A 24,721-nucleotide genomic window follows, 5' to 3' on the forward strand; every position below is an offset into this window, starting at 1 on the left:
AATTTCCGTTGTAAAAAATATGGTTTTATGATCCTATTTTGTATAACATGTTTTTGTTTTTGTAATAAAATATGTATTTTTAAACTGCGATGAGGTTGCCTCTTTCTAAAAAAAATTGTAACGACCCCCGGATACCAGGAACATGGAAAAAATATTTAAAAAATCCTATTTGTAAAAATTGCAAAGTTATGAGAGTTTAAATTTTGCACTTTAACTCTAAGTTTTTTTCTAAGTTTTTTTTACTATAGACTACTAGAAGAGGAAACAAGGGAAACTGTATCCTAAAATGTAACATTATATAACGTTATTTGTGGCTTTTATTGGTACCTTTACTAAATAATTATAAAAAAACATATAGAAGATCATCAGTATCATTAAATAAACATAAAAAATGTCAAATATTAAAAAATAAATGTCAAAATTTTTTGACATAAAAATTTTTAAACATTTTTTTCATGTTCCTGATATCTTATCTTTCTTGAAATTTTTCTCTGGGGCGCAAGTTCTGTCGCACAAGGTAGAAATTTTGAGATGATAAAAGCGATCAGAAGAGGCAAAAATAATTAAATTTACATTTTGTGAATGTGTTTACTAGTTATACTAGCGGAAACTATACCTAAATTCGGGTTAGTTCATTAAAAAAGATTAGTAGTATTGTATATAAAAAATATTTTAAACGAAAATACAGCAAAAAGTAAAATTCTTTGCCGACAGCGGAGGCACTGCCCAAACTTTAACAATTTTACAGAGAAAAAAAATAATGTAACCAACAAAATAAAACTGTAACTTCTCTAATTATTGTAAAATTCTATATACTTTTATTAAATCAAGAATAAAAATCAGAAAAGCGTGGTATTTTAATGGGTGTGATACAGTTAGCAAAATTTCGAAAAATGTGCACTAAAGTAATTGGTTTTGCGTTTTTATGGATTTCTGTTTCTAAAATCGTCTCGAGTGGGAATTGGTGGCATCATAGTTGAGTAATGTTGCGATTGTGGTAGGAAAGTAATTCGGTGTATGTCTTCTATTTATTGCTTTAGTTGTTTGGCTCCACAGTTGCCTCGAAAGTAAACAAACAAATCGTCTTTATTTGAGCTTATCTTGGAAGCTCGGCATTACGCTTAGGGCTAGGTGATTCATCTATATCTTGAAACCCGTTTTCATTCATAACATTTAAGTTAGGAAAATACAACAGATCTTTTATTTTTAGTGATATTTCGATTTCTAACATGACGTCAAATGAAAGTATTCCGAATTATTTATTTTATTTTCAAACAGTTTGGGCGGCTTTTGAAGGAGTTGATAAATAACGCGATGCAAACGAAAAACAAATTCTTTGACACGCCGGAAGATTCCGGCCAGATGTGCAACATAAAAAAACATAAAATACAATCGCAGTTAGGGTGGCAAATATTTACGAAAACTGGCGCCTGCCACCGAAATTCCTGTCGCATATCTTGGAAAAAAATCATTTTTGGCTATCTTGAACTTCAAACGAATTATTTATGAATGAATCACAAAGCCAGCTATTGTGAGTAGGTTGTGCCGAACTATTTTCAATAAATTAAAATTAAACCAATATTCGGATTATTTATAACTCATATCAGAGGAATGCAAATTACCAAATATTTACGACCAAAAAAACTTCCTCTATTAACAAAACAATTCTCGACGACTTTATTAAGATCGCCGGAGATACTTATCATAAATTTAACGACTCACTCATCGCTTAAAATTTTAAATTAATTTCACTGTGATTTAGGATCATCGAAAACTGTCATCGGTGTCTTCTAATTTGAATTCCTGAAAAGTCATTTTATTAACATAAATATAAATCCGGAACCTTTCCTCAAAACCGGTTTGCAGATCCGGCACGCACGCCACTGGTGAAGTTTATTGCCAATCATTTACAAATGCAAATTGTTATAAGTCGCCCACTTGCATTAAACCGCTAAAAATAAAAATAGAATAGTTTTTGCGTTTGCGAAGCAAAATAAATAATTTTCAACAATTGGAACTTTTTGATGTAGAGCCACCAGCAGGCACATTCCGATATTTTGACTGTTCGAGATATTTATACGAATTTTCAGGACAATTTTCGTCAGCAACCCCATCAATAAAAAACCGAAAGAATTTATAAACAATTGGGGAAATGTATGACATCACACTCGATTGAAATAGAATATTCAATTGCTGACCTAGGTGTAGCTCGGGTTAAACAAATATTTGATGACCATATTTCAGTCAGTATTTTAATCATTATCAAATCATATTTTAGTGCCTCGACAGGGGTTAGGTGCAGGTAAAAGTCGAACTCCTGCAGAGTCACCGATTGGCTTTATTCGGGTGAAGCGTCCTGCTGTTCCACTTTAATTAAAATCTAAACTTACAATTATTGAAACAATTTGAGTGGGCACTTGGAAAATCTAAACAATTCCGTTTATTTTTGTTTTAAAAAATACCAATATTACGTTCAATTGCAAACTCTAACTCTGACGCTAAGAATTAATTTACTTAGAAATAAACAAATTTTACGAGATTGCAATAATAGAAGCGATGACTCTACCACAACCCACATTTTTCTAAGCATTAACAAGGAAATTAACAAAATCGAAGGGCCAATGACCCCACATTACCCCAAAATTGAGTTTATTAATAGAACAAATCAATTAATTAATCAATCATTTTACCAAGTTGCAAACTCGCGCCTCAGAGAAAAATTTCAAGTAGGATAAGATACCGGAAACATGGAAAAAATTCTATTTTGACATTTATTTTTTGACATTTGACATTTTATGGAAAATTATTTTTCCAACAGAAATAAATAGTCAAAGTACAAAATTTAAACTCCATGTTCTTGGTATCTTACCTTGCATGGCATTTTTCTCCGGCACACTCTGTATTGAAATCAAAATTTTGTTTAGGAAATAAAAAATGTTTATTGGGCGCATCCACCATTTTGCAATTAGATTAATTCCAGTGAAAGTAAATGGGGCGACTAATATCTTCTAAGAAATCCTGTCAATCGATTGACACTATTACGACCTAATTTCGACGAACTTGTAAATATTCATGCATGAAATAAATGAAACGTGTATGAGATGGGTTTATTGAAACAACAAAAACGCACTGTAAAATAACAATGAGTTTGACATAAATCATGCCAGATGGGACGTAACTCAAAATATTTTACTGCGCCCATACTGCAAATTAGCCGAAACTAAATTTAAAGCTATAGCCGGTGGAAATAATTAAAGTAACATAATAGCAGTTTGTAAATGACCGATTCTAGGAAAACGGCTAACTTCACAAACGGGCGCAACTCTATGTCAAAGTAATGTTTTTGCTGAAAAAATATGCTTTGAGTAAAATCTCTTTGATTTGTACGGTCAATAGTTTATAAACAAAGCCGCAGGCCATGCATGCCTATACTAGATCAGGTTCCGCAATCTTTCTGTTTCTAAGTTTTGTATAAAATTACAAGTCAGTTTCTATAATTATTAGACGAACGGGTTTTTCCTAAATCCTAGACTTGTCGCTCGCAACTATTTCGCGATACCGGATTTAATAGCTATATGGAGTGCTCCCGGAATTGACAACAATTTATTACTGATCTGATAGCCTAATAACCAAATTGCCACGCCACTGACAAGGTGACGAGCCAACCAAGGTCGCTGCTCATGGTACCGTTTTATTTTTCGGTCAGAAATCTCAATTTTTGATACAGGTGACGCATAATCTGCCCTGAGTGCAATTATCTCGTGAAAAGTTTCCATGTAATTTACAAACTTCATGAGTCACTCTATACTAAATGCTAAGTGAGAAAAGGGCGACGTAAAAAAGTTTGACGGTTTCTCTGAATTGTTACCATTATTCTATTATTCATGCGCTTAAATATACAATGAGATAATTAGCATTACGCTTACTCCTATCTGTAATTCTATGCCACACCGGATCTGTTTATATGAAACACAAACGTAGCGTTATTTTATTATGAGAAATCCCATAAAATATAATTAAAGGTATCATCAACAATAATTGCGGATTTTACCACGGATTTAATATTGTTTGCAGTGTGCTAATACGATTTTTTTAGGGATTCCCTAAACACTTTAACTACGAATTCCGTACAACAAAGCAAGCACACAATTTTTATTTTTATATTTGGGATTTAGAAGTGTATTTTGGGTTGCATACACACTGACATTTTTTGCACCACTCGAAATTTTGACAAAAAACAAATACTAAAACGTTTATTTCACACTTTTTACTAAATCGTAAGACAATTTTTACAATCTGAAAAGTTGTAATGGTTTATTGCCCGGCGCCTCCACCAATTTAGTGATAACCAAATTTTTTATAAAAAATAAAAGATTTAGGTCATTGTACCGATAAAAAATGGACTAGTAAAGTAATAATTAAATAAGACTAAAAATAATTTTATTGTGACCATAAATACTTTATACAGGTTTTTAATAAAATTAATTCGTGGTATAATAAAATCGATGAGTGACTACTTTTCCGTTTATTCATATGACATAGAAATGATGTCATTGTAACGTCACAACAATACAATTTAATTAATTTCCTATTAATGAAGTGATGTAGGACGTGGGCGGTTTGCGCTTATGTAATGACGCTTTTTATATATTTTTATTAAAAAAAGTAATGTCACAAATTAATTTGTAATTTTAATGTCAAATTTTGACAATTGCCGAAATTTAGTCAAAAACCAGTTTTAGGTTTTTGGTGTTATGCAACTTTTATGTAATGGGACTGGTCGGGCCCTCTAGAGGAAACAAATGGAACTAGAATATTCTTATTTGAATCCAAAATGGCTTCTACATCAACAAACTAATGTCGGCAAACTTTAAATGGAAAATGTTATGATTTTATGGTGTTAAATGCGAAAAGATGCAGTGTATTAGTAGTTGGAGATAAAAACCAGTGATTCGTAGTATTTTCGTGCTGTGAAACGTAGATCTGTTCTCGAAATTAAAGGCGCCATGTTCTCATGCCAAGCCCATTATTTTAGTATTTTTTTAATTGTTTGTGTTTTCTCGAAATATTATGTAAAATGTAACGCCGTTGGTGAGTTTCTTTGATTTTGTGTGTGTGACAGTTTTTATTCTAACGCCGGTTTGGGTTGTGTTAAATAGTTTAATTAATTTTCTTCAGATCCTGAGGACGACGAAAGGGCTGTAACAATAGAAGTATTAAATTATAACCCAAACCAGTTGCCTTTTGGTGGAAATGTGACGATAATTTGCAAGTCTGAATGGATTGACAGCTTTATTTTGTGGACATTTTGTGAAAAAAATATCACTGATGGGGAAAATGGGTTTGTGGAAGCTTGAAATTGAGGACTCTTCATTAATGTCATTTTTAGGTTTAAACTTGAAATGGAGAGCGAAAATATTAACACGCAATCGGGTAAAAAATCAGAAGTGTCAATTTTGCATATTGTGAACCTGGATCTGAAACATATAGGAGAATATACTTGTCACAGTACACACAAAAACGAGCTTGACTTAGACTTTTGTAAAATAACATTGAATGTAACTCTGCCTGCACAAATAGTACAAATATCACCTCCAATTCATACAAAACTCCACAAAGACATCGAGTTGTATTGCGTCATTGAAGGATATCCTCTCGAGGAAATAAAATGGTTTAGAGATAATGATTCATTACCGGCTGAGCTGTGGTCAACAAAAACCCTAAACGACACTAGGAAAAACACAACTCTAACAATCAAAGAAGTGACGAAAAAAGACAACGCGACTTACACATGTGTGGCTTCAACCGGTCACAGTACTGCCAACGCAACTTCCGCTATTCTAGTCCTAGACAAACCCCAAGTTAGTATTGAATTCGTCAAAGCGATTGGAATTGACAAAATCTACTTTAACTGGACTGTTAATGACGGCAACGACCCCGAAAACCTGCGCTACACCATCCAATACATGTCATCAGGCGACTCCACTTGGATCTATTTCCAGGAAGAAATCGACGGGAAGAAACGCTCACATGTCCTCAAGGGCAATTTCAAAAACAACACCGAATACAAACTGCGCATCTTGGCCAAAAATTCTGAAGGCAAAAGTCAGTATTCCTACAGTGACCCGGTCCGCATGTTGTCAGAAGATCCGGTTTTTATACCGGAAGTGAAAGTCACAGGAGTGACAGTAAGCTCAATTACAATCAGTTGGTCCACCCCAACGGAAGATCTGAAAGACCACGTCCAGTATTACACTCTTTATTTAAAAACAAACAACTCGTCATTTAATGCAATTCATCCCGCTTCCAAGGAAAATTACCACATGTTTTCCGAGTTGGACCCCGCCACGACTTACTATTTTCAAGTGGCTGCTTGTAGCGAGTATAGTGGTATTTGTGGGCCCCCTTCGGAAGTTGTCAATGGGACAACAATGGACGGCATTTCCGGCCCACCCTTCAAACCCACAATTCAATGCAGGTTTGACAACATCAGCCAAGTGTCATTTGTTCACGTGACCTGGCAAGCACCAATCAAACCTCACGGGATCATAATCTCATACAACGTAATTACAATTTTTTGATAAATTAACTTATTTAATAATTGTTTTTTTTTTAGGTTCATTTAGAGGGCAGTGCGTCGTTTATAAACGACCAAGGTTTGCTCGAGCACACCACGTGGGGTCCTAAATTGAAAAGCGTCCGCGAAAACACCTTCAATACAAGATTTAACAACGTTTCGGCTAATACCAACTACACTGTCAAGATCAGTGGCGTAACACGTACCAAAAAGAACGGTGAAGCAGTCGAATTGCACTGTACTATGCCTTCGATGTTACCCGATAAACAAAAATTGTCGCAATTGTATTGGTTGAAAATGGAGGAGCAAGGAAAATGGCTGTTTAAACTTCTTGTTCCTCGCGTTTCGGAACGTAACGGTCCGATTTGTTGTTATAGGATTTATCTAGTGCGCATGGAAGATCAACAGAAGTTAGCTGAATTACCGGCGCCTGAAGATTTGTCGATTGTTTCGTACCAAGAGGCACATCGGACGCCGAGAGGGGGTGCATACGTCGCCGAAATGTTCACGAGGTATTTGTACCACAAGGGGGAGAGAAACATTTGCCAAATGTTGCCACCAATGGGAGAAAAAAAAATTAATCATCCTGTAGAAATGACAAAAAATATAAAGGGTGATCCAGGGGTGCAAGGTCCGATAATGAAGCACATTTCAAAAATATTTTTATTCAATACAAGATGTCTCAAAATAAGATGCACAACTAAGTTCTTTTTTTTTTGAATTCGCAAGTAAATTGTCTGTTTTATAGACTTTGTTTATAGTTTTTGACTTATGTCAATTTTGTGTCAAAATAGCGTCGTGCATAAACCCACAGAAAAATTAATAATTTTAGAACCATTCAAAATAACTTAACCATCTTTTTTCTAGTCGATTCCTTAAGCTTTAGCGCATTTTCTGAGATAAAGACAAACCCGGAGTCAATGTTCCATCGCCTACTACGATTTTTTCAAAATGACAATAACTCGATTTTTTTAATACAACACACTGTATTTTATTGCTGGTGATGGGCATAATCGAATGAATCTTAACGAATAATTCGATAGTTGTCTGTCATTTGAATTATTCGATAGTAGAAAATTCATTCTTTCATTAAGAAGAAATAAATATTAGCACAATACCGAATTACCGAATAAAATCATTGTTTCTTTCTCACGTACAGTTAGTTAATGTGTTTATCTCACTCTAATAATTCAACCGAAATTTGTATTAAATAAATAAAAAAATAAGTTTTTATTAAATAATTAATTAAAAAATAACAAAAATTAAAAACAAATTATTAAGCTTTTAAACTTAAACATTATGTACAATGGTTTTAATAAAAAAAACACAAAAAATAAAAACAATTGTAAATATTGAGATGGACAAAACAAAAAATAAAACCCACAACAATTTGGGTATTAACGTATTAACTTGAAATTGCTATTTAAAAAAACAATGCGGTCTAAATTTTTTGCTTTTTGCCAATATAGGTTTGTGGGATCTGCTTGGTAAAATTTTTGCAAAATAAATAATGTTGATTTTTTTTTTTTTTTTTTCAAAAAAAAAGGAATCTAGAGTTGACCGCTGTCCTAAAATTTGACAGAAGCCTTCCATGTAACTGATGAAACAAGGCTTGCTAGAGTTGGAGTTTATTTCTTAGAAAATTAGCAGCTTGTGTAGAACATGATGGTGACTTATTTGAGAATTTTCTATAATTAAACTCAAAATTTTTACATTGTTTCGTGTAAATCATCCCTTCCTGTTCTTGTAAAAATTACTAAAATTGTTTTTATTACAATTTCATTTTGTTGAAACATATTTTTTTGCAGAATTGTATTGATGTGTTAAATTTTACGACATCGTCTTTTTCAAAAAAAAACCATCAACATTTCTCATTTTGCAGAAACCTTACAAATTATGCAAAATAGACCCCACAAACCCTACATCGACAAAAAACTCATAAAAAAATGCCATGCAATGATGCAATAAAATATAGGGTGTTGCATTTAAAAAAGTCGAGTTATTGCCATTTGTAATTTGTCATTTTTAAAAAATCGTAGTAGGCGATAGAACATAGACTCAGAGTTTACTTTTATCTCAAAAGATGCGTTAAAATTTGAGGAATCGACTGGAAAAGAATTGGTTACGTTATCTTGAATGGTTCTAAAGTTATGATTTTTTTTGTGGGTTTATGCACAACGCTATTTTAACACATAAATTGGCATAAGTGACCAACTGTCCTGATTTAGTCATGTTTAGGTTTATATTGTCTTGTCCTATTTTACGTTTGGGTTCTGATTTGTCCCGATTTAAGGACTAACACGCTTAAATATCCAATTTTTTGATTTTCATTTGCAGCGAAAACATAGTGTTTTTCAAGTTAAAGTTTTTTTGTCGTCATTTTAGTTGTGAAAAAACTTAACTAAAAGTAAAAATACCTACTTAAAAATCTTTTTTTTAAATGTTTGCAGAGAATGAAAGAACTTTCGAAGCAATTCATACAAAAAAATTGAAATTAACACAAAACAATAAATTAGTTATTAGATTAGGGTCCAAAAATTGTTTTTTGTTTTTCATGTTAATATCTTGCATCCTATATTTTTATTAAATTTATTTTTATACAGATACATTAATAAGACAGTTTTTTGTGTTCTGAAATAAATTTACTTAAACTGGGTGCGTTATATCGACAATTTAGTGGCAAATTCAAAAATGTTACAAAAATTGAGGATTTTCATTTATTTTATTTTGGGACATTCTGTATTAAATAAAGATATTTTTGAAATGTGTCAATAGCTTGGATAGAAAAAAGTTATGAAGGTTGCACGCACCCCTGGGTCACTCTGTATGTATTATAAGCTATAAAAAATATGCGTGTGTGAAAATAGTAGCCATTTTGAGGCAATTTTGGGAAAGGTTTTATACGAAGTTTTTGAGGTTTTTAACTAATTTTACATTTGTTGTTGTATTTAGATTTAGACGTAAGATTTTTGCATGGCAAATGTTTCCATTTCACCCTGTATAGGTTCGCTTTTGCACTGATTAAGTTTTAGTGAAACATTCCAAGGGGAGGTGTTTTTGGGGGATGATCAAGTTTTTAATTTGACGAGTAACCAATGTGATGAGTGTATTGGTTTGCGTCCGTATAATACACCCCGAGAGATTAAAAAAGATGATATTAATAGTACAGTTAATAGGGTGAGAAGGGAGGAACGGTTAAGTGACCCATTGCCACCTTTTGATGGCACACTTGATATTAGTAGTAATTATACTGGATTTGTCGAGATTATAGGTATAATTGTCGTTTTACTCGAATTTTTCTTATCCGTTTTTTGTAGTTTATGGTAATAGCACAAAATCGTCGACGATTGCGGCTTATAGTAATTATTTAGTGATGATGAATCCCGGGCCTGAAGTCGTAGCAGCCCCCTTGACCGGCACGTTAAGTCTAGTAGTTCAGATTTTGTGCGGTTTGGTAATGATAGTGCTTCTACTATTGGGGGCTTTATGCATTTTGCATCATTACACAAAACAAGCCCATGCTCAAGCTGTGGAAATCACATTTAGGACCTCCCTCAGGTAATTGTCAGGTCATAGAGTAACAAATGCTTAAGTGCTGTGAGTTAACTTGAGTTGAAAAGGGAACACCCTGTATTTATTTTATTGTCGTACATATATTTTTTTGTTAATAATTGGACTTAGGCATTTGTACAGGAGCCTACGGGGTCGTCAACGCTTAGTATCTCTAAATCCTCCCGATATGTGCCCCATTAGCAAAGGGGAGCTCGTCTCAGCCTATATAGAGCGACACAGAGACTCAGATTATGGCTTCCAACAAGAATTCGAATTGCTACCTGATAGATTTTCCGATCGGACGACTCGAGCGTCCGACGCAAGAGAAAATGTTTACAAAAATCGGTATCCAGATATCAAGGCTTACGACCAGACTAGAGTCAAGTTATCACAAATTGATAGTATAGCAGGATCCGATTACATAAATGCAAACTTTGTAATGGGGTACAAGGAACGAAAGAAATTTATTTGTGCACAAGGACCTATGGATACAACAGTGAACGAGTTTTGGAGGATGATTTGGGAACAACATCTCGAACTGATTTTAATGCTCACTAATTTAGAAGAATATAGTAAAACGAAATGTGCGAAATATTGGCCTGATAAATGTGACGGTGATAAGTGTTTTGGTGATATAACAGTTACTCATGTACAGGAAACTAGATACTCAGATTATATAGTAAGAGAGTTAAGAATCGCAAGAAATGCCCCTGGGAAAGACAAGGAAGAACGACAAATAACACAATATCATTATCTCGTCTGGAAAGATTTCATGGCACCGGAACATCCAAACGGCATTATCAAATTCATAAAACGCGTCAATGAGGCATACTCGATTGAGAAAGGGTGTATTTTAATCCATTGTAGTGCTGGAGTTGGTAGAACTGGTACTTTAGTTGCACTAGACTGTCTATTGCAACAGTTGAAAGAGGAGGAACATGTATCAATTTTCAATACAATATGCGATTTGAGACACCAAAGAAATTTCCTGGTTCAGTCATTGGTACGTCTAGTGGTATACTAATACAGTTTTTCCATGTCACTTATTCCAGAAACAATACATATTTATTTACCGCGCTCTAATGGAAGTAGCTCAATATGGTGACACTGAAATCAGTGCCAACGAATTGAAAGTGACAGTAGACAAATTAAGACAATGTGATAAAGACAAAGCGAAATGTAAATTAGAGGAGGAGTTTGAAGTGAGTCACTTCTTGTCTAGTTATGTAATAATTATTTTTTTTTAGAATATACTAAACGCTTTTGAGGACCGTAAATCATGCTCTGTTGCGAAAGGTGATGAAAATCGGGAAAAAAATCGATCAGACGTAGTCATTCCATATGATAGAAACAGGGTTATATTAACCCCACTATCGGGCAAGGAACATTCCACTTACATAAATGCATCATTTATCGAAGGTTACGACAATACCGAATCGTTTATTATAACACAAGATCCGACAGAATCGACCATTAATGATTTTTGGAGAATGATCTCCGAGCAAGGAATTAGTGTTATTGTTATGTTGTCAGAATTAGGCGAAAATAAATGTCCCCGATATTGGCCGGATGAAGACGAAGGGACTTACGACCACATTACTGTCAGATACGAACAAGCAGAAAGTTGTCCTTATTACACAAGACGCGAAATGTACATCAAAAGTCGCGATTGTGAAGATCAGAGAGTCATACATTTGCAGTATCATGGATGGCCCACTGTTGACGGCGAGGTGAGTGGCACTTATTTCCGACACACACTGTATACATTGCGTGTCTAAGAAGTGAATAAAACTAAATTTTAACAACAGAACGGATATTTTCGCTTCAAGGGAGGTACAGGGAATAACGTCTTCTTGCACAAAACTTATACAGGGTGTGTCAGAACTAGCGATAAGATACCAATTTTGACATTTATTTTTTGACATTTGAAATTCTTTATTACTAAAACGTGGTAGTTCCAACTCTCTCAACCCGTGTAAAAATTAATTTAACTTACTCTCTCGCGCAGTAGCAATTTTTGGACACTCTAAAAATGAAAAACGGCAAAATGCGGAGACTAAGCAAAGATAGAAAATAAAAATTTAATGAAAAAACTATCGATCGCGAAACTTTCATGGCTGAAAAAGGCCTAAATTTTATGTTTAAAAAAAAACCTTAATCAAGAGTGCGTTGGATGTCAATCATTCAATTTGACACTTCTGACAGTTGTTGACATTTTGCGTCAATGTGTTTCACACTCTTCAATAAATAAATTTACTAAAATTTGTAGCAAAGATAATTTTTTGGTACTTAATCTATTGGTTTAGAATTTTTTTTCCCCCAAACGCAACCTTAATTCTTGGGGTTTTGTTTTCCTTTTCAATCATAAATGCACCAAAAAATGCCGTTGAGAAGAGAAATAAGAAGAGTAATTTGGGGCCCCCAGCTTTTGTTTTGTTTTTCAAAACTACATAAAAATGTAAAATGAGTTTATTTTTTTACACGCGTCCATTTTCTACTTAAAAAATACCAGGTGAATAAGAACTATGGAACCAAACGTTTTTTGCTTAAAATATTTATTTCTTGAAAAAACTAATTGATGAATGATAAAATACTATAAAAATGTGAAAATGAAAAAAAAAAACATTTTGGTAAAATACAAAAATAGTACAAAAAACAAAAGCTAAACAACAGATGATAAGGCTTGTAAAAACAGGAGACAGAGAAGGAAATAAACAAAAGTATATTGAAATAGTAAAAACAGCACAAAACTAATAAAAAAGTAAAAAAAAATCTGTAAAAATGAGGAAAAAAAACGAGAAATAAAATAGGAAAGAACTATGAAAGAAAAACGTTTAGAGCAAACACATTCAATATAAGGAAATATAAGACTATATAAATATAAAAAAAACTTAAAAAGTAAATCCAGTAAAGGCAAAACAGAAAAAAACATTGTACAAAAAATGTAAAGCCTCTAGAAATGTCTAGTAAAAAAATTTCAAAACAGAAAAAAATGAGTCAGAAAAAAAGTAGAAAACCAGAACATGAAAATATGAAGAAAAAATTGAAAATAAAATATTGAAAATCATTGAAATAAAAAAACAATTAATAATGATATTACCAGAAAAAATAAGAATAATTTCAACTAATAACTGAAATAATTGAGACTAAAAGACCTTTGGGTCGCCATCTTTAAGGGACTCTAGCTGTCTCAGGAACCAATATACTAGGTGAACAAAAAATATGGAACCAAACGTTTTTTGCTTAAACTATTTATTTTTTAGAGAAATTAATTGATGAATGATAAAGTACTATAAAAATGTGATGTTCTATATCAAAAATAAAATTTTTCGAAATTTTCTTTTGTTTTTGAGTTCTACAAAATTTTTATTTTTTTTTAAATGGCAGTTCACTGTAAAACCATTTTTCTCATGAAGGTTATGATCTAAGGATTACAACTATTTACTTTACATTTAATTTTTTCAAAAAAAAATTACATAAATTGCAATTTTGACAAAAAAAATCAAAAGAAAATTTCGCAAAATACGATCATATTTTTTATATTACTTTAATTTATATTAATTATTATTTTCTGGAGACAAATGGTTAAAATAAAACCGCTTGGTTCCATACTTTGTATTCACGCTGTACGTTGATTAGGGGAGAGGTGCTTAAAATGGACCGATTTAATGGAATTTTTATTTAAAAAAATTTATTTTATTCAAAAACAAAAACAAATATTTAACACTGTTTCAATGTTGTGTTAATATTATGAAATTTAGTTTATTTTATAGTTTCATAAAAAATGTTTTGCTGCTTAGAGTTTTTTTTCCGATTTTGTGTTGATTCTAAGCAGATAGTTTGTTTTTCTATTTTCGGGGGTCGCTTTCACCTGTATCAATCCCGAATCGTGATTCACAAATCGTGGGTTCCGCGTTTATTTATTTTTGGTCTACTTTAAGAATCATTTTGTGGGTTCTTATTTAAATCGTACTTTATATGGGAATATTCGTGGAAGCAGTAAAAATAACACATTTTAGTGTACCGGAACACAACATGTATAACAGATCTTGAACTCATTGGCATCAAATCAAAAACTGAGTATTTTGGCCGTTGCCCTTAAAACCGCACTTTTTATGTGTATTTAATGAAACTGATGATCTTGTATGAGATTTTTTTTTCATAATTATTTAGTAAAAGTCAAAAATTTTGCCAAAAAAACCACAAATAACATTAAATAGAGTTACAATTTAGGATGCAGCTTCCTTGTTTCATCTTCTAATAACCTATATCTAAAAAACTTGGAAAATTATTTTTTAAACAGAAATAAATGGAGTCAAAAAAAAACTTCGAAATTTTTTCCATGTTCCTGGTATCTTACTTTTTCTATGGGGCGCGAGTTCTGGCGCACCCTGTATTGGTTAAAAATGTTGTTATTATATTATGTTATTCCCTGTACCTCCCTTGAACCACTATATCAATTTATTATAAATGGATATTTTTGCGTTGTTTTCTGAAACATTATACAGCATGCGCTGAAAATGATGACTTTTGTGGCAGGTGCCCGAGGTGACGAGAGGGTTGACTGAGCTCGTCGACCAGTCGCAGTCGGCTTTGGTCCACAATGACTGTTCGCCCTCTATGGTGGTCCATTGTAGTTTAGGGTCGGATAGGAGTTCAATGTTTGTCGGACTGACGATTCTTGTCCAACAATTACGGACTGAAAAACGTGTCGACGTGTTTACAGTAACGCGAAAATTGCGTTCGCAAAGAAACGGACTTATAAGTTCATACGTAAGTATTTTTTAATTTTTTTTGTTTGGTGATTGTTTGAGATTTGTGTTTTTAGGCGCAGTATGAATTTCTACATCGAGCTATTGTAAATTATGCAGAATTGCACGGACTTTGTGACTAATATGTTATTCTTGGTGCCATATGAGTTTTTTATATTCCATTTGAAAGAATTCCACAATTGATAATCTTACTATTTAGATATTTTTATAAGTAACATGAAGAATTGTAAGTCGTTTTTTATATATTTGTTTCTAGTTGAAAGCCAAAATAGTTTTTATTTTAATTGAAAAACCAAAGTTTGTGGTCTCGTTTAGGAAATTATTGTCGAATTTAGATTAAGGACAAGCAGCTTTGCTCAAATATGATTGTGTCTAATCACAAATCAGTTGCATCACACGGGAAAATCGGTGTTTAAGTGATCTCCATTTTGGTAGATAGTCGATAGTGTAGTGATTTTTGAAGTGTTGCGTGCAACTGAAACACAAATTTGTTTATGTAAGCAATAAATGGGGGATTATTTTCACACTTGTGCTTTTTAACGGATTATTTATTGACACTTCACTGAAATTTTATTATAGGAAAATAATACTGATATAGCCTGCTTAATATTGTAGTGCTTTTGTTTACTAAATGTACTGTGTAAAAACTAAAATATTTTAACATTGTGTATGTCAGTTTGTATGTCATAAAATTTGTGTGTATATACTTTAAGATCATTTGCTCTTTGTATTTAGGAAACAAAATTAAGACTGTACATGCATCTATTGCAATGAAGATATTTATTTATTATATACATTCTTTTATTTGTTCTCTCAGTTTTTATGCTACTTTTTTCAATGAGTAAAACAAATATAATTTCATGCGTATATTGTTTGTTTTTTTTTAACAGTAAAATGTACAAATAAATAAAAAATAAATAAGTTAAATATCCTAAATTAAAAACTTTGGTGGCAATTAGGGTTTCTTCTGGGCGCCTGCCTTCTTTTTCGGCGGATTTTTCTTTTTACAAGGAATCGCAGTGCACCTAAGTCTTTTATTATTATTCCTCCCAACTTTATCCATTTGTTTCCCAAACGAACTCGGGGCCATTCTCTTCAACAACCTGGAAGAAAATCAACACCAACTCGAAATAAAATCCAACTACTCACTTCACAAATCGATTATCTTGCAAATTAAAAGCTCGAGCTGTTTTCTCCAACTCGCAAGCAAACCGTTCAGCGCAATCCTTCCCTTCGATTGCTTGCAAAGCAACTCGGGCGATATCAGTAATCCTTTCGTTTTTTTTAATCCCACCCTTTATATTCCCCCGTGTTTTTTTAATCCCAAACTTGGGAAAAACAAGCACTGATAATACGAACATCACGGCCATGCCGATAAAACCCGAAATGGCCATGAAGAGGGGCTCCAGGGCCTTCTTGTCCTTTTTTTCCGGGACCATTTCTTTACTCGAAGTTATTTTAACATTGTGCTACAATTATCACAAATGAAAAACCACAATTTTTTTTCGACAAGTTACCTGGTGTGTATGTGAGTGATATTGATAATGTGGTTTTTCTGACGTGGGTTTGTGATTGGTGGAGCTATATTGGTAGTCATTCTAAAATGGTTATTTGAGTGATTTGTTCTGGTTTCACCACTTGACTTACCAAAGTCGATTGCGAGGCCATATCATCTAAAAAACTCTTCACTGGATAATAGTAATAATAATACCCTGTCCCATCGTCCCCTTCACTCGCTTTAGTTTCATGTCCATAACTCGGGGAATCACTCATTTCGTGTACAGCTGCATGGATGTAGGAGTTGTCTCCCGCGTCTAATTTGACTGTTTCGCCTTTTGAAACTGCCGCTTCGTACAAAGCTGCAAGTTCGCCTTTTGTCAGGGATAAAGGGGGGACACTTTTCCCCCCCTGCATGCGTCTTTCGGCCGGTTTTGGGGCCGGGGCTGCCGTTGGTTCGGGCTCGGGTGTCGTGTCCACTCGTTTTAGTGTCTGACGGCCTTTCATATATCTTAAGTCTCTTATGGCATTGTGGAGGTATTGAGCACTTTCTTGAGCTTGCGACAAGCTGGATAGGGCCAGGATGGATAACACGAGGAATCGCATTCTGAAACAAATTTTCAAATTTGGTATTCGCACACCGATGTTTATCTCGGAATGAACAAGCTCTACATTATTTGTTAATTGTACAGTGCCACCAAAGCAATAAACAAATAGAGTATTATTGTTACAAAGATACTGTTCTTGTTTAAATTGAGATAGTATTAATACTATTCTATTATTCGTTTTCAAGTTATGAGCTCGTTTTTCTTTTATAATTACAACACAAATCAATAAGTTGATGTATGGAGCAATAATTTATCGATATGGTTGTGCTTTACTGAATTTGTAAGTAAATCAACCACGTTGATAAAGACTTCGTCATGCCGGAAAAGAACAATTACCTACTTATTATAAAAACAAAATTTCCGTGAAAAAACAGAAATCTGTAAAGAAACAATGAAATCTTATTATTTTTTGAGCGTGGATAAAAAAGTATATTAAAAAACAAGTGTTACAAACACTCCCATTGTGATATGAGTGGTTTGGACACATGCCACGCAGTGGCGAGTGTTACAAATCCACAAATATCACAATGAGAAGTTGTAACACGCGTTTTTACACTATTTTTGAGTGCTTTTTAAATTGAATTTATTATTATATTTGACAGTTAAAATTTTTGACACTTGCTTAAATAAAAAATGGCGTAAATTGCATTCGTTTCGGTGAAATACGTTAAATTGCAACAATTTCTCACTTAAAAACGACGGTCTATGCCCAGTGAGGGCCAACGTTTTACATAAAAAACTGTCACAAAATTGCATTTTAAGCTCATTGTGACACCGAAATAAAAAAAACAAAATTTTACGATGCTAAATCTGATATAGGGGAAAGTGGGGTGAATTGTGCGCACCTAAGAAAAATTTTGCTGTAACTATGAAACTTTAAAATATTTTTTTGTGTCTAGTTGTCGATATAGTTTCATGTTATTTTTTGCTTATGTTTCATTATGTACATCTTCATATTTTGCGTGATATCCAGGGTGCGCCAGAACTCGCGCCTCAGAAAAAAAATGCCATGTAAGGTAAGGTACCAGGAACCTGGTTAATAAAATTCTGTTTATAAAAATTTCGAAGTTATGAGAGTTTAAATTTTGCACTTTGACTTTATTTATTTCTGTTGGAAAAACAATTTTCTAAGTTTTTTTTTGCTACAGGCTATTAGAAGAGGAAATAAGGAAGCTGTGTCTTAAATTGTAACTCTGTTTAATGTTATTTGTGGCTTTTATTGGCAAAATTTTTGAACCTTTACTAAATACACATAAAAATGTCAAATGTCAAAAAATAAATGTCAAAATTTTTTGCCAGATAAAGTTTTTTCAATATTTTTTCCATGTTCCTGGAATCTTACATCTTACTTGAAATTTTGAAAAATAATAATCAATTCTTTGTTTTACAACATACATATTTCAAAAATAAAAACAAAAACAACTTTTTTTATAAAATGGAATTTAAAAAATACTGTGGGGTAAATTTACGCATTTGCGTCCAATTATCCGACTATTATGCAGTAAATTATTAGAAAACTTAATCAAAAGTTAAAAAATTATCCAGCAAGCTGAAACACATAGAGTAAAAAACAAAACTTTTAAAGACATGATTTAATGATGTAACCTACCTTTTGCACTTCTTACCACCCATTTTCAACCATGTAAAAATTACAACGTAATTAACAAAAGCTGTAAAACGTATTTAGGCTATCATTTTGTTTAATCAAATTTGAAAGTGCACAAATCTACCTAGACATACTATAATGTGTAAAGCACAAATAAGTTTGCTTAAAATGATTTAGGAAAAGCTGCTTTCCTCTAATTATGATTTTTACAAATAAAAAAACAAAACAAATACAGTTGTTTCAACAATTTTTTTATCGTTTTATTATCGTTTCTCTAAATAAGTTTTTATCAAGTAACAATGTAATTCTGAAAAAATAACATTCACAATGTGTTTTGTAAAACATTGTCTCTTTTTCATTGAAAGAGTTTTACGTTTCTAAAAACTGACCCTTTTCCATTTTAAAAATTTGACTTAAATTACATTTAAGCCATTTTTATAACTCGATGTGTTAAGTAAAATAAATCCTTTACTATTTTTATAATTTTTTACATTTTAAACATACAGGGTGTGTCAGAATAACTCGCGCCCAAGAGAAAAATTTCAAGTAAGATAAGGTACCAGGAACATGGAAAAATTTTTTTTTTTAATTTTTAACTGTCAACAAATTTTGACATTTATTTTTTGACATTTGACATTTTTTTATGTCTACTTAATGTTACTGATAATCTTGTATATGTGTTTTTATATGTATTTAATAAAGGTACAAAAAATTTGCCAATAAAAGCCACAAATAACATTAAACAGAGTTACAATTTAGGATACCTACAGCTTTCTTGTTTCCTCTTCTAATAACCTGTGGCTAAAAAGTTTTAAATTAATTTTTTAAACAGAAATAAATGGAGTCAAAGTGCAAAATTTAAACTCTCATAACTTCAAAATTTTTATAGATAGAATTTATAGATAGAGCATTTGGTATTTATTGAATTTTTTTTAATATAACAAACGAATTTAATTTATTGATTTTGTAGTAATAAATAAATGTTTAAAAGTGATTGTTTTAATTTAATTAGTTCATTGTTTTCTTAAAACTTTAGAGGCGTTAAAAATTTGAATATTATTGCACAGACACATAAAATTTTCTATTCAGCCCAAATTTATATTTTAACATCGAAAATTTACAAACACCTATTTCAAAAAGAAAGAAATGTGTAGTATTATTGTACTATTTTGTTTGAACAAAGTAGGTGGAGCTTGCATCTCCAACATGGCCAACAATAATTAAATATGCGGTGCAATTCAGAAAAAAACTTGTAAAAATAGCCAATCATTGGCTACTCATAGACCAACCAATCCTAGAACATTAAAAATCGGCCAGTTATAGAAAGAACTAGAATCTAGGCTAGTGGCAAATAAAATAATAAATACAAACTAAAACGAAACATATGGAAAAACAATTCAATAAACATAATACTTTGAATTTTTATTTACAATATGTCAATATAAGTGATAGAGTAGCAGTTTCACCGACTTAAGTGTGTTTGTTAGTGCATCTTATTACCGAGCTTTTACAACTTTGTAAATATTAAGTCTCAGGAGTCAGCAGCCCCATTAAATGGAAATCACTGCAGTCTCCGCTTACCGGAAACCTGTTTCATGGACTTTACTGACATGACAAAGTAAAACATTGCACATTCGTTATACGGATATTTTGCCTTTTTTGGCCATTAAAACAAGACAAAACAAAGGATTAACAAGTAAGTTTGAGTGGAAAATATGTCTTGTGTCATTCGGAAAGAATTAATTGAATTAATTAAAAAAATTCCGTCATCTAAAATAGTTTATCACAGTTTGTAAAAAATGACTCGAAAAAAAATTACCAATTCGAGCAGTGTTATCATCAGTTATAAAAAATAAAAATAAACAAGAGCAACTTTTCTAAATATTGGGAAAAAAGTTGCGTGTGAATTTGTTACGCCTTAGATAAGAAGCTAATTATAGTACAATTAATTTTGAATTGTAATGCTAAATATATAATAATACCGCAATTTCGACGATTCTAATATCTAAACTTGAGAGTAATGACTGTAATAAATTTCTCACTTGTGATGCTCCTAACTGTAACAGGGATTTTCCAATTTTTCACTTTTAAATAGTTCAGTGACATTTTTGGTGCTTCTTATGCTCCACTAAATTTTCAACAGTCTCGACCATGACAAGTGAATTTTCTAGTGGCTCAAATATGTGCCAGTCAAATTACTACATATTTGACAAATCACGAGATCAATTTTTGACTGTTTTGACTGTACCGTTAAAATGTTTTAGTGAAGGGTAATTTATTAGGTGCTAATTTTATTAAGAGTAACTGTGACTTGTCATATGAAAGTAAACCCGAAAAAATGCATAACCTGGATGGCAACAACAAATTCAAGCACCATGGAAACCCACATTTTTCGCTTTTATTTCTCGATAAAAACCAAAAAATGATCAAATCAACTTACATAATTATCCTTAATTAGCCGGTGTTTGAACACCACTCCACAAATCACTTTACTTCATCAAGAGCCGCGATTTCATACTGAGGTTTTGAGTTGAACCGCATTTTAAGTCTTATACCGTTACATATAAACAAATCATACACATTTATTCGTTTATTAAAGCGTGAATATGCGATATATGCTTTGTGACACCGACTACCACATAATAATGGTGGAAATAATAAAAAACAACAAGTAGATTAATAGTTAACAATTACCCCTCCTTAACTTTTTGAATTTTGAAAAATTTCTTGCATAATCCGACTTGCTCTTGTATCTTGATTCGACAAAACGACCAAGGCGGGGCCAAAATGCCCCACTGACCAACATTATTAAACTAGTCTGTCAAGTTGGTGCATCGATTTGCGAATTTTGAGTAAATTTACTAAGTAATAAATAGCTAATTTGTCATACTTGGCGTAATTACTACTCAACAGGTTTTCAACGATTTATCAAGTCGGGACATAACAACTAGAAGGGTGAACAACTGGTTGATACATGGGATTTTTTTACTTTAAATGAACCAAGAAATTTTTATAAAAAATCGAAAAAAAATTACGAACCTACTCATCTCTGTACACAAAACATCACAGAACTGGTGGATTATCCGCGAATGTCGTAAGCATACTAAACTTAAATCGCATCAAAGAACCAGTTGAAGACAGGAGTATTAAAGAAGTAACTAACTGTCTTGTAAATACAGCCGCAAGATATACTCTGGCCAACTTTTTAGCTCCAGTGGCAAAATTTCTTTTAATTATTAGGGATTGAGACTTAATTATGCTCCAAAATTCGAAATATTTCGTTTTTGCTGTTTGTTGTTAACTATCCTTGTGTCAGAAATTTTAAATGAAAATATAGTGAGAAAATATAAAAATTATAAATTGATACGAATACCTAAATAAATTGCAGAATTTAGTTCGATGTGACACGACATATACCTAGCGGTTTTGAATAATAAATTGATCATATGTGAGAACATCGACATTTGAAATTGTAATTTATGCGGCTGAACAGCATTAACATTAAAATACAGGGTGTGTCAAATCTCGCGGCCTAGAGAAAAATGTCAAGTACCAGGAACAAAAAATACTATATGTCAAAAAATTTTGACATTTATTTTTTGACATTTGACATTTTTTATGTCTATTTAATGATAATGAAAATAAACAGAGTTGCAATTTAGGATATAGCTTCCTTATTTCCTCTTCTAATAGCCTGTAGCAAAAAAACTTGGAAAATTATTTTGCAATAGAGATAAATAAAGTCAAAGTGCAAAATTTAAACTTTCATAACATTGAAATTTTTATAGATAGAATTTTTTTAACATTTTTTCCATGTTCCTGGTATCTTACGTTACATGGCATTTTTCTCTGGGTTCCGGCGCACCTTGTATATAAATAACCATAAATTCTTAAAGTAGAACAAAAATTTAAAATGTATATGTGTGTAGATATAGATTTTATTCATTTGACTTCGGGGTGACGGAATTTTTTTCATTTTTCCTTTTTTTCGAATTAGACTTAAAGAGGTTCGAGATATTGAGAAAAAGTTGGATTGATTTCTTTTAGTAAATGATCGGGATTAGCCACTCACTTTGACTTATTAAAATTTCGAGATATAGAAGTTCGATTTATAGAAGTTTTACTGTATATGAAATGAAACAAAATGTATAATTAACACGAAAACGTAAATCGTTAGAATTGAGAGATAACTTTTTTATAACGAAACTTTGCAAACATAAAAATAAAATCTGCTAAGTGACAATAATCCGCTTTAGGTAGGATTCAAATCTGCTAGGAATTTAAAAAAAATGGATTAAGTACATAATCGATTACCACTAGAAAATCTTTAATTAAAATTGCAGAATTTTTTTAACTCTAATAACCCATATATTACCCTTAGTTTGATACATAGGTACGTTTTAAGCGTTTTAAAAACTATTTTTTATTTTTTGAATCAAAAAATACGTTTACTTTGTAATAAAAAAGTTGAGCACTCGAAAATTTATATTTTTGGTAGAATTCCACGATTTGTTGTAATCAAAATTTCCAAATATTCAAGTCGCAACACTGCAATTTGAATTCAGTTTTATAAAAAGATAAAGTTTGTTATAAGTCCATTAAATCCAAACTCTATTTTACGATATAAGATTAACAGTAACAATAATTTAAACATCACAGTGTTTTACTGGTTATCTGAAAAATAAAAAACATGAAAACTGTTTTTTTTCTAGAAGAACCATATACCCCAGTTTCCTTTGAATTTGATTATAAATATTAGAGTAAAACTTACCTTGAAAATGTAGCAGTTTTTTCCAGTTTTAGAATCTAGTATACAGAATTATTATTATAATTATTTTGTTGTAAAAAAAAACATTTTTTTTTAATTTAGTTCAACACAAAACATTTTTTTCATTACATATACAGGGTGTTAAAAAAAGATTGTAAAATATTTTAGGAGGTAGTAGACTAGTATAGACCAAAACAAATAAAAAAGTCTTAATAAACATGGACCATGGCAAAGTAACGGTTTTGGATTGAGAAAAAAATTAAATAAACAATTTAAAGAAAAAAAAATAAAAACAATGAAAACGAGAAAATCAAATAATAAACTGATGATGTCGAAAAAACCTAAAGAAAATGAAGATGATGATAAAAAGAAGATTTACTGACAGTTTCTTAAATTTTATTTTTTTTGGTATTTACCGAATGTTGTAAAGCTCTTATACTTTTTTCTTTTTTTTTCATTATTCTTAAAATTTTTAAAATTTTTAGAAATTCGGCTTGATATGTAGTGAATGTGAATTTTTTGTATTTTATTTTCTTATTACAAGGTATAAAACAAAAATATTTTTCTTTTGTGTAATTTTGACATCAAAATAACCTGATTTGAGTCAACTTGAAATATCTTGTTTAGTGTTTTACGTACCATATTATTATTATTAAAAAAAACGAAAAATTTTGTGATTTTTATTTAGTTTTGATACCAACAAAATAACCTGATTTGAGTCAACTTGAAATATTTTGTTTAGTGTTTTACGCACCATATTATTATTATTTAAAAAAGAAACGAAAAATTTTGTGGTTTTTATTTAGTTTTGATACCAACAAGAACGGATTTACGTCCACTTGAAATGTTTTAGTTATACGTATTTTGGCATATTGTAACTATCGTGAATATTATTAAGGACTATTATTTTTAAATGAACGTGGTTTTATTTGTTTTGCCACCGACTTGACCAATTTTGAGTCCACTTAAAGTGTTTTGGCTCGTGTTTTGAATTAAATAAAAACTTGCATACTTAATTTGATGAAATTGAGAAGAATTATTTTAATAAAAATGAGAAATAAAGAAGTGAAATTTGAGAATAATATACGGAAGTAGAATCTAAAAATTGTCATAGCATAATAAAAAAAGTAAACCAATCCGGCAACACAAAAAATAAATAAAAAAATCTTATTATTTATCTAAGAAAAAAAGGAACAGTGATTGAAACAAAACCTAAAACGGTAATTTAACTATTGGGAAAAAATTAAGAAAAAATAAAAACGCTACAAGAAAAAATAGAAAATCAGATAAAAAACTACAATTGTCGAAAAAGAAAACTGAAGAAGGTGAAGATAACTGTTT

The 24,721-nt window shown here is 31.6% G+C and overlaps 2 protein-coding genes across 4 annotated transcripts; one reads left to right on the forward strand and one right to left on the reverse strand.

Moving 5' to 3' along the window:
- The first annotated feature begins 4,835 nt into the window (after positions 1–4,835).
- Positions 4,836–15,768, forward strand: LOC123006788 (tyrosine-protein phosphatase 69D). Of its 2 annotated transcripts, none has more exons than XM_044401559.1 (11): positions 4,836–5,091; positions 5,179–5,341; positions 5,390–6,563; positions 6,617–7,089; positions 9,610–9,848; positions 9,895–10,135; positions 10,259–11,132; positions 11,182–11,331; positions 11,377–11,859; positions 14,669–14,902; positions 14,958–15,768. In XM_044401559.1, the coding sequence occupies exons 1-11, from the start codon at positions 5,007–5,009 to the stop codon at positions 15,021–15,023; spliced, it is 4,182 nt and encodes a 1,393-aa protein (XP_044257494.1). In that variant the 5' UTR covers positions 4,836–5,006; the 3' UTR covers positions 15,024–15,768. The 2 variants fall into 2 exon arrangements, with proteins under 2 accessions (XP_044257494.1, XP_044257495.1); XM_044401560.1 differs by having other exon boundaries at positions 10,271–11,132.
- LOC123006791 lies at positions 15,753–21,790 on the reverse strand. Of its 2 annotated transcripts, none has more exons than XM_044401562.1 (5): positions 21,652–21,790; positions 16,549–17,005; positions 16,419–16,499; positions 16,051–16,370; positions 15,753–16,004 (listed from the first exon to the last, which is right to left on the reverse strand). In XM_044401562.1, exons 1-5 carry the CDS (start codon positions 21,657–21,659, stop codon positions 15,857–15,859), a joined length of 1,014 nt encoding a protein of 337 aa, XP_044257497.1. In that variant the 5' UTR covers positions 21,660–21,790; the 3' UTR covers positions 15,753–15,856. The 2 variants fall into 2 exon arrangements, with proteins under 2 accessions (XP_044257497.1, XP_044257499.1); XM_044401564.1 differs by lacking the exon at positions 21,652–21,790 and adding an exon at positions 21,053–21,244.
- Between the last annotated feature and the right edge of the window lie 2,931 nt (positions 21,791–24,721).

Source organism: Tribolium madens, unplaced genomic scaffold (genome assembly GCF_015345945.1).
Source record: "Tribolium madens isolate multiple individuals breed KSU strain unplaced genomic scaffold, Tmad_KSU_1.1 Scaffold_2;HRSCAF=44;Tcas5.2_LGX, whole genome shotgun sequence".
Lineage (NCBI taxonomy): Eukaryota > Metazoa > Arthropoda > Insecta > Coleoptera > Tenebrionidae > Tribolium > Tribolium madens.

Bases quoted from the DNA above. Each gene is read 5' to 3' on its own strand.
- LOC123006791 (XM_044401562.1), bottom strand. The intron at 16,371-16,418 runs GTAACTTGTCGA...TGATAATTGTAG, and splicing joins ATCACTCACATACACACCAG to CACAATGTTAAAATAACTTC. The intron at 16,005-16,050 runs GTGAGTAGTTGG...ATTTTCTTCCAG, and splicing joins CAAGATAATCGATTTGTGAA to GTTGTTGAAGAGAATGGCCC.
- LOC123006788 (XM_044401559.1), top strand. From the start codon at position 5,007: ATGTTCTCATGCCAAGCCCATTATTTTAGTATTTTTTTAATTGTTTGT. The intron at 6,564-6,616 runs GTAATTACAATT...TTTTTTTTTTAG, and splicing joins GGATCATAATCTCATACAAC to GTTCATTTAGAGGGCAGTGC. The intron at 9,849-9,894 runs GTATAATTGTCG...CGTTTTTTGTAG, and splicing joins TGGATTTGTCGAGATTATAG to TTTATGGTAATAGCACAAAA.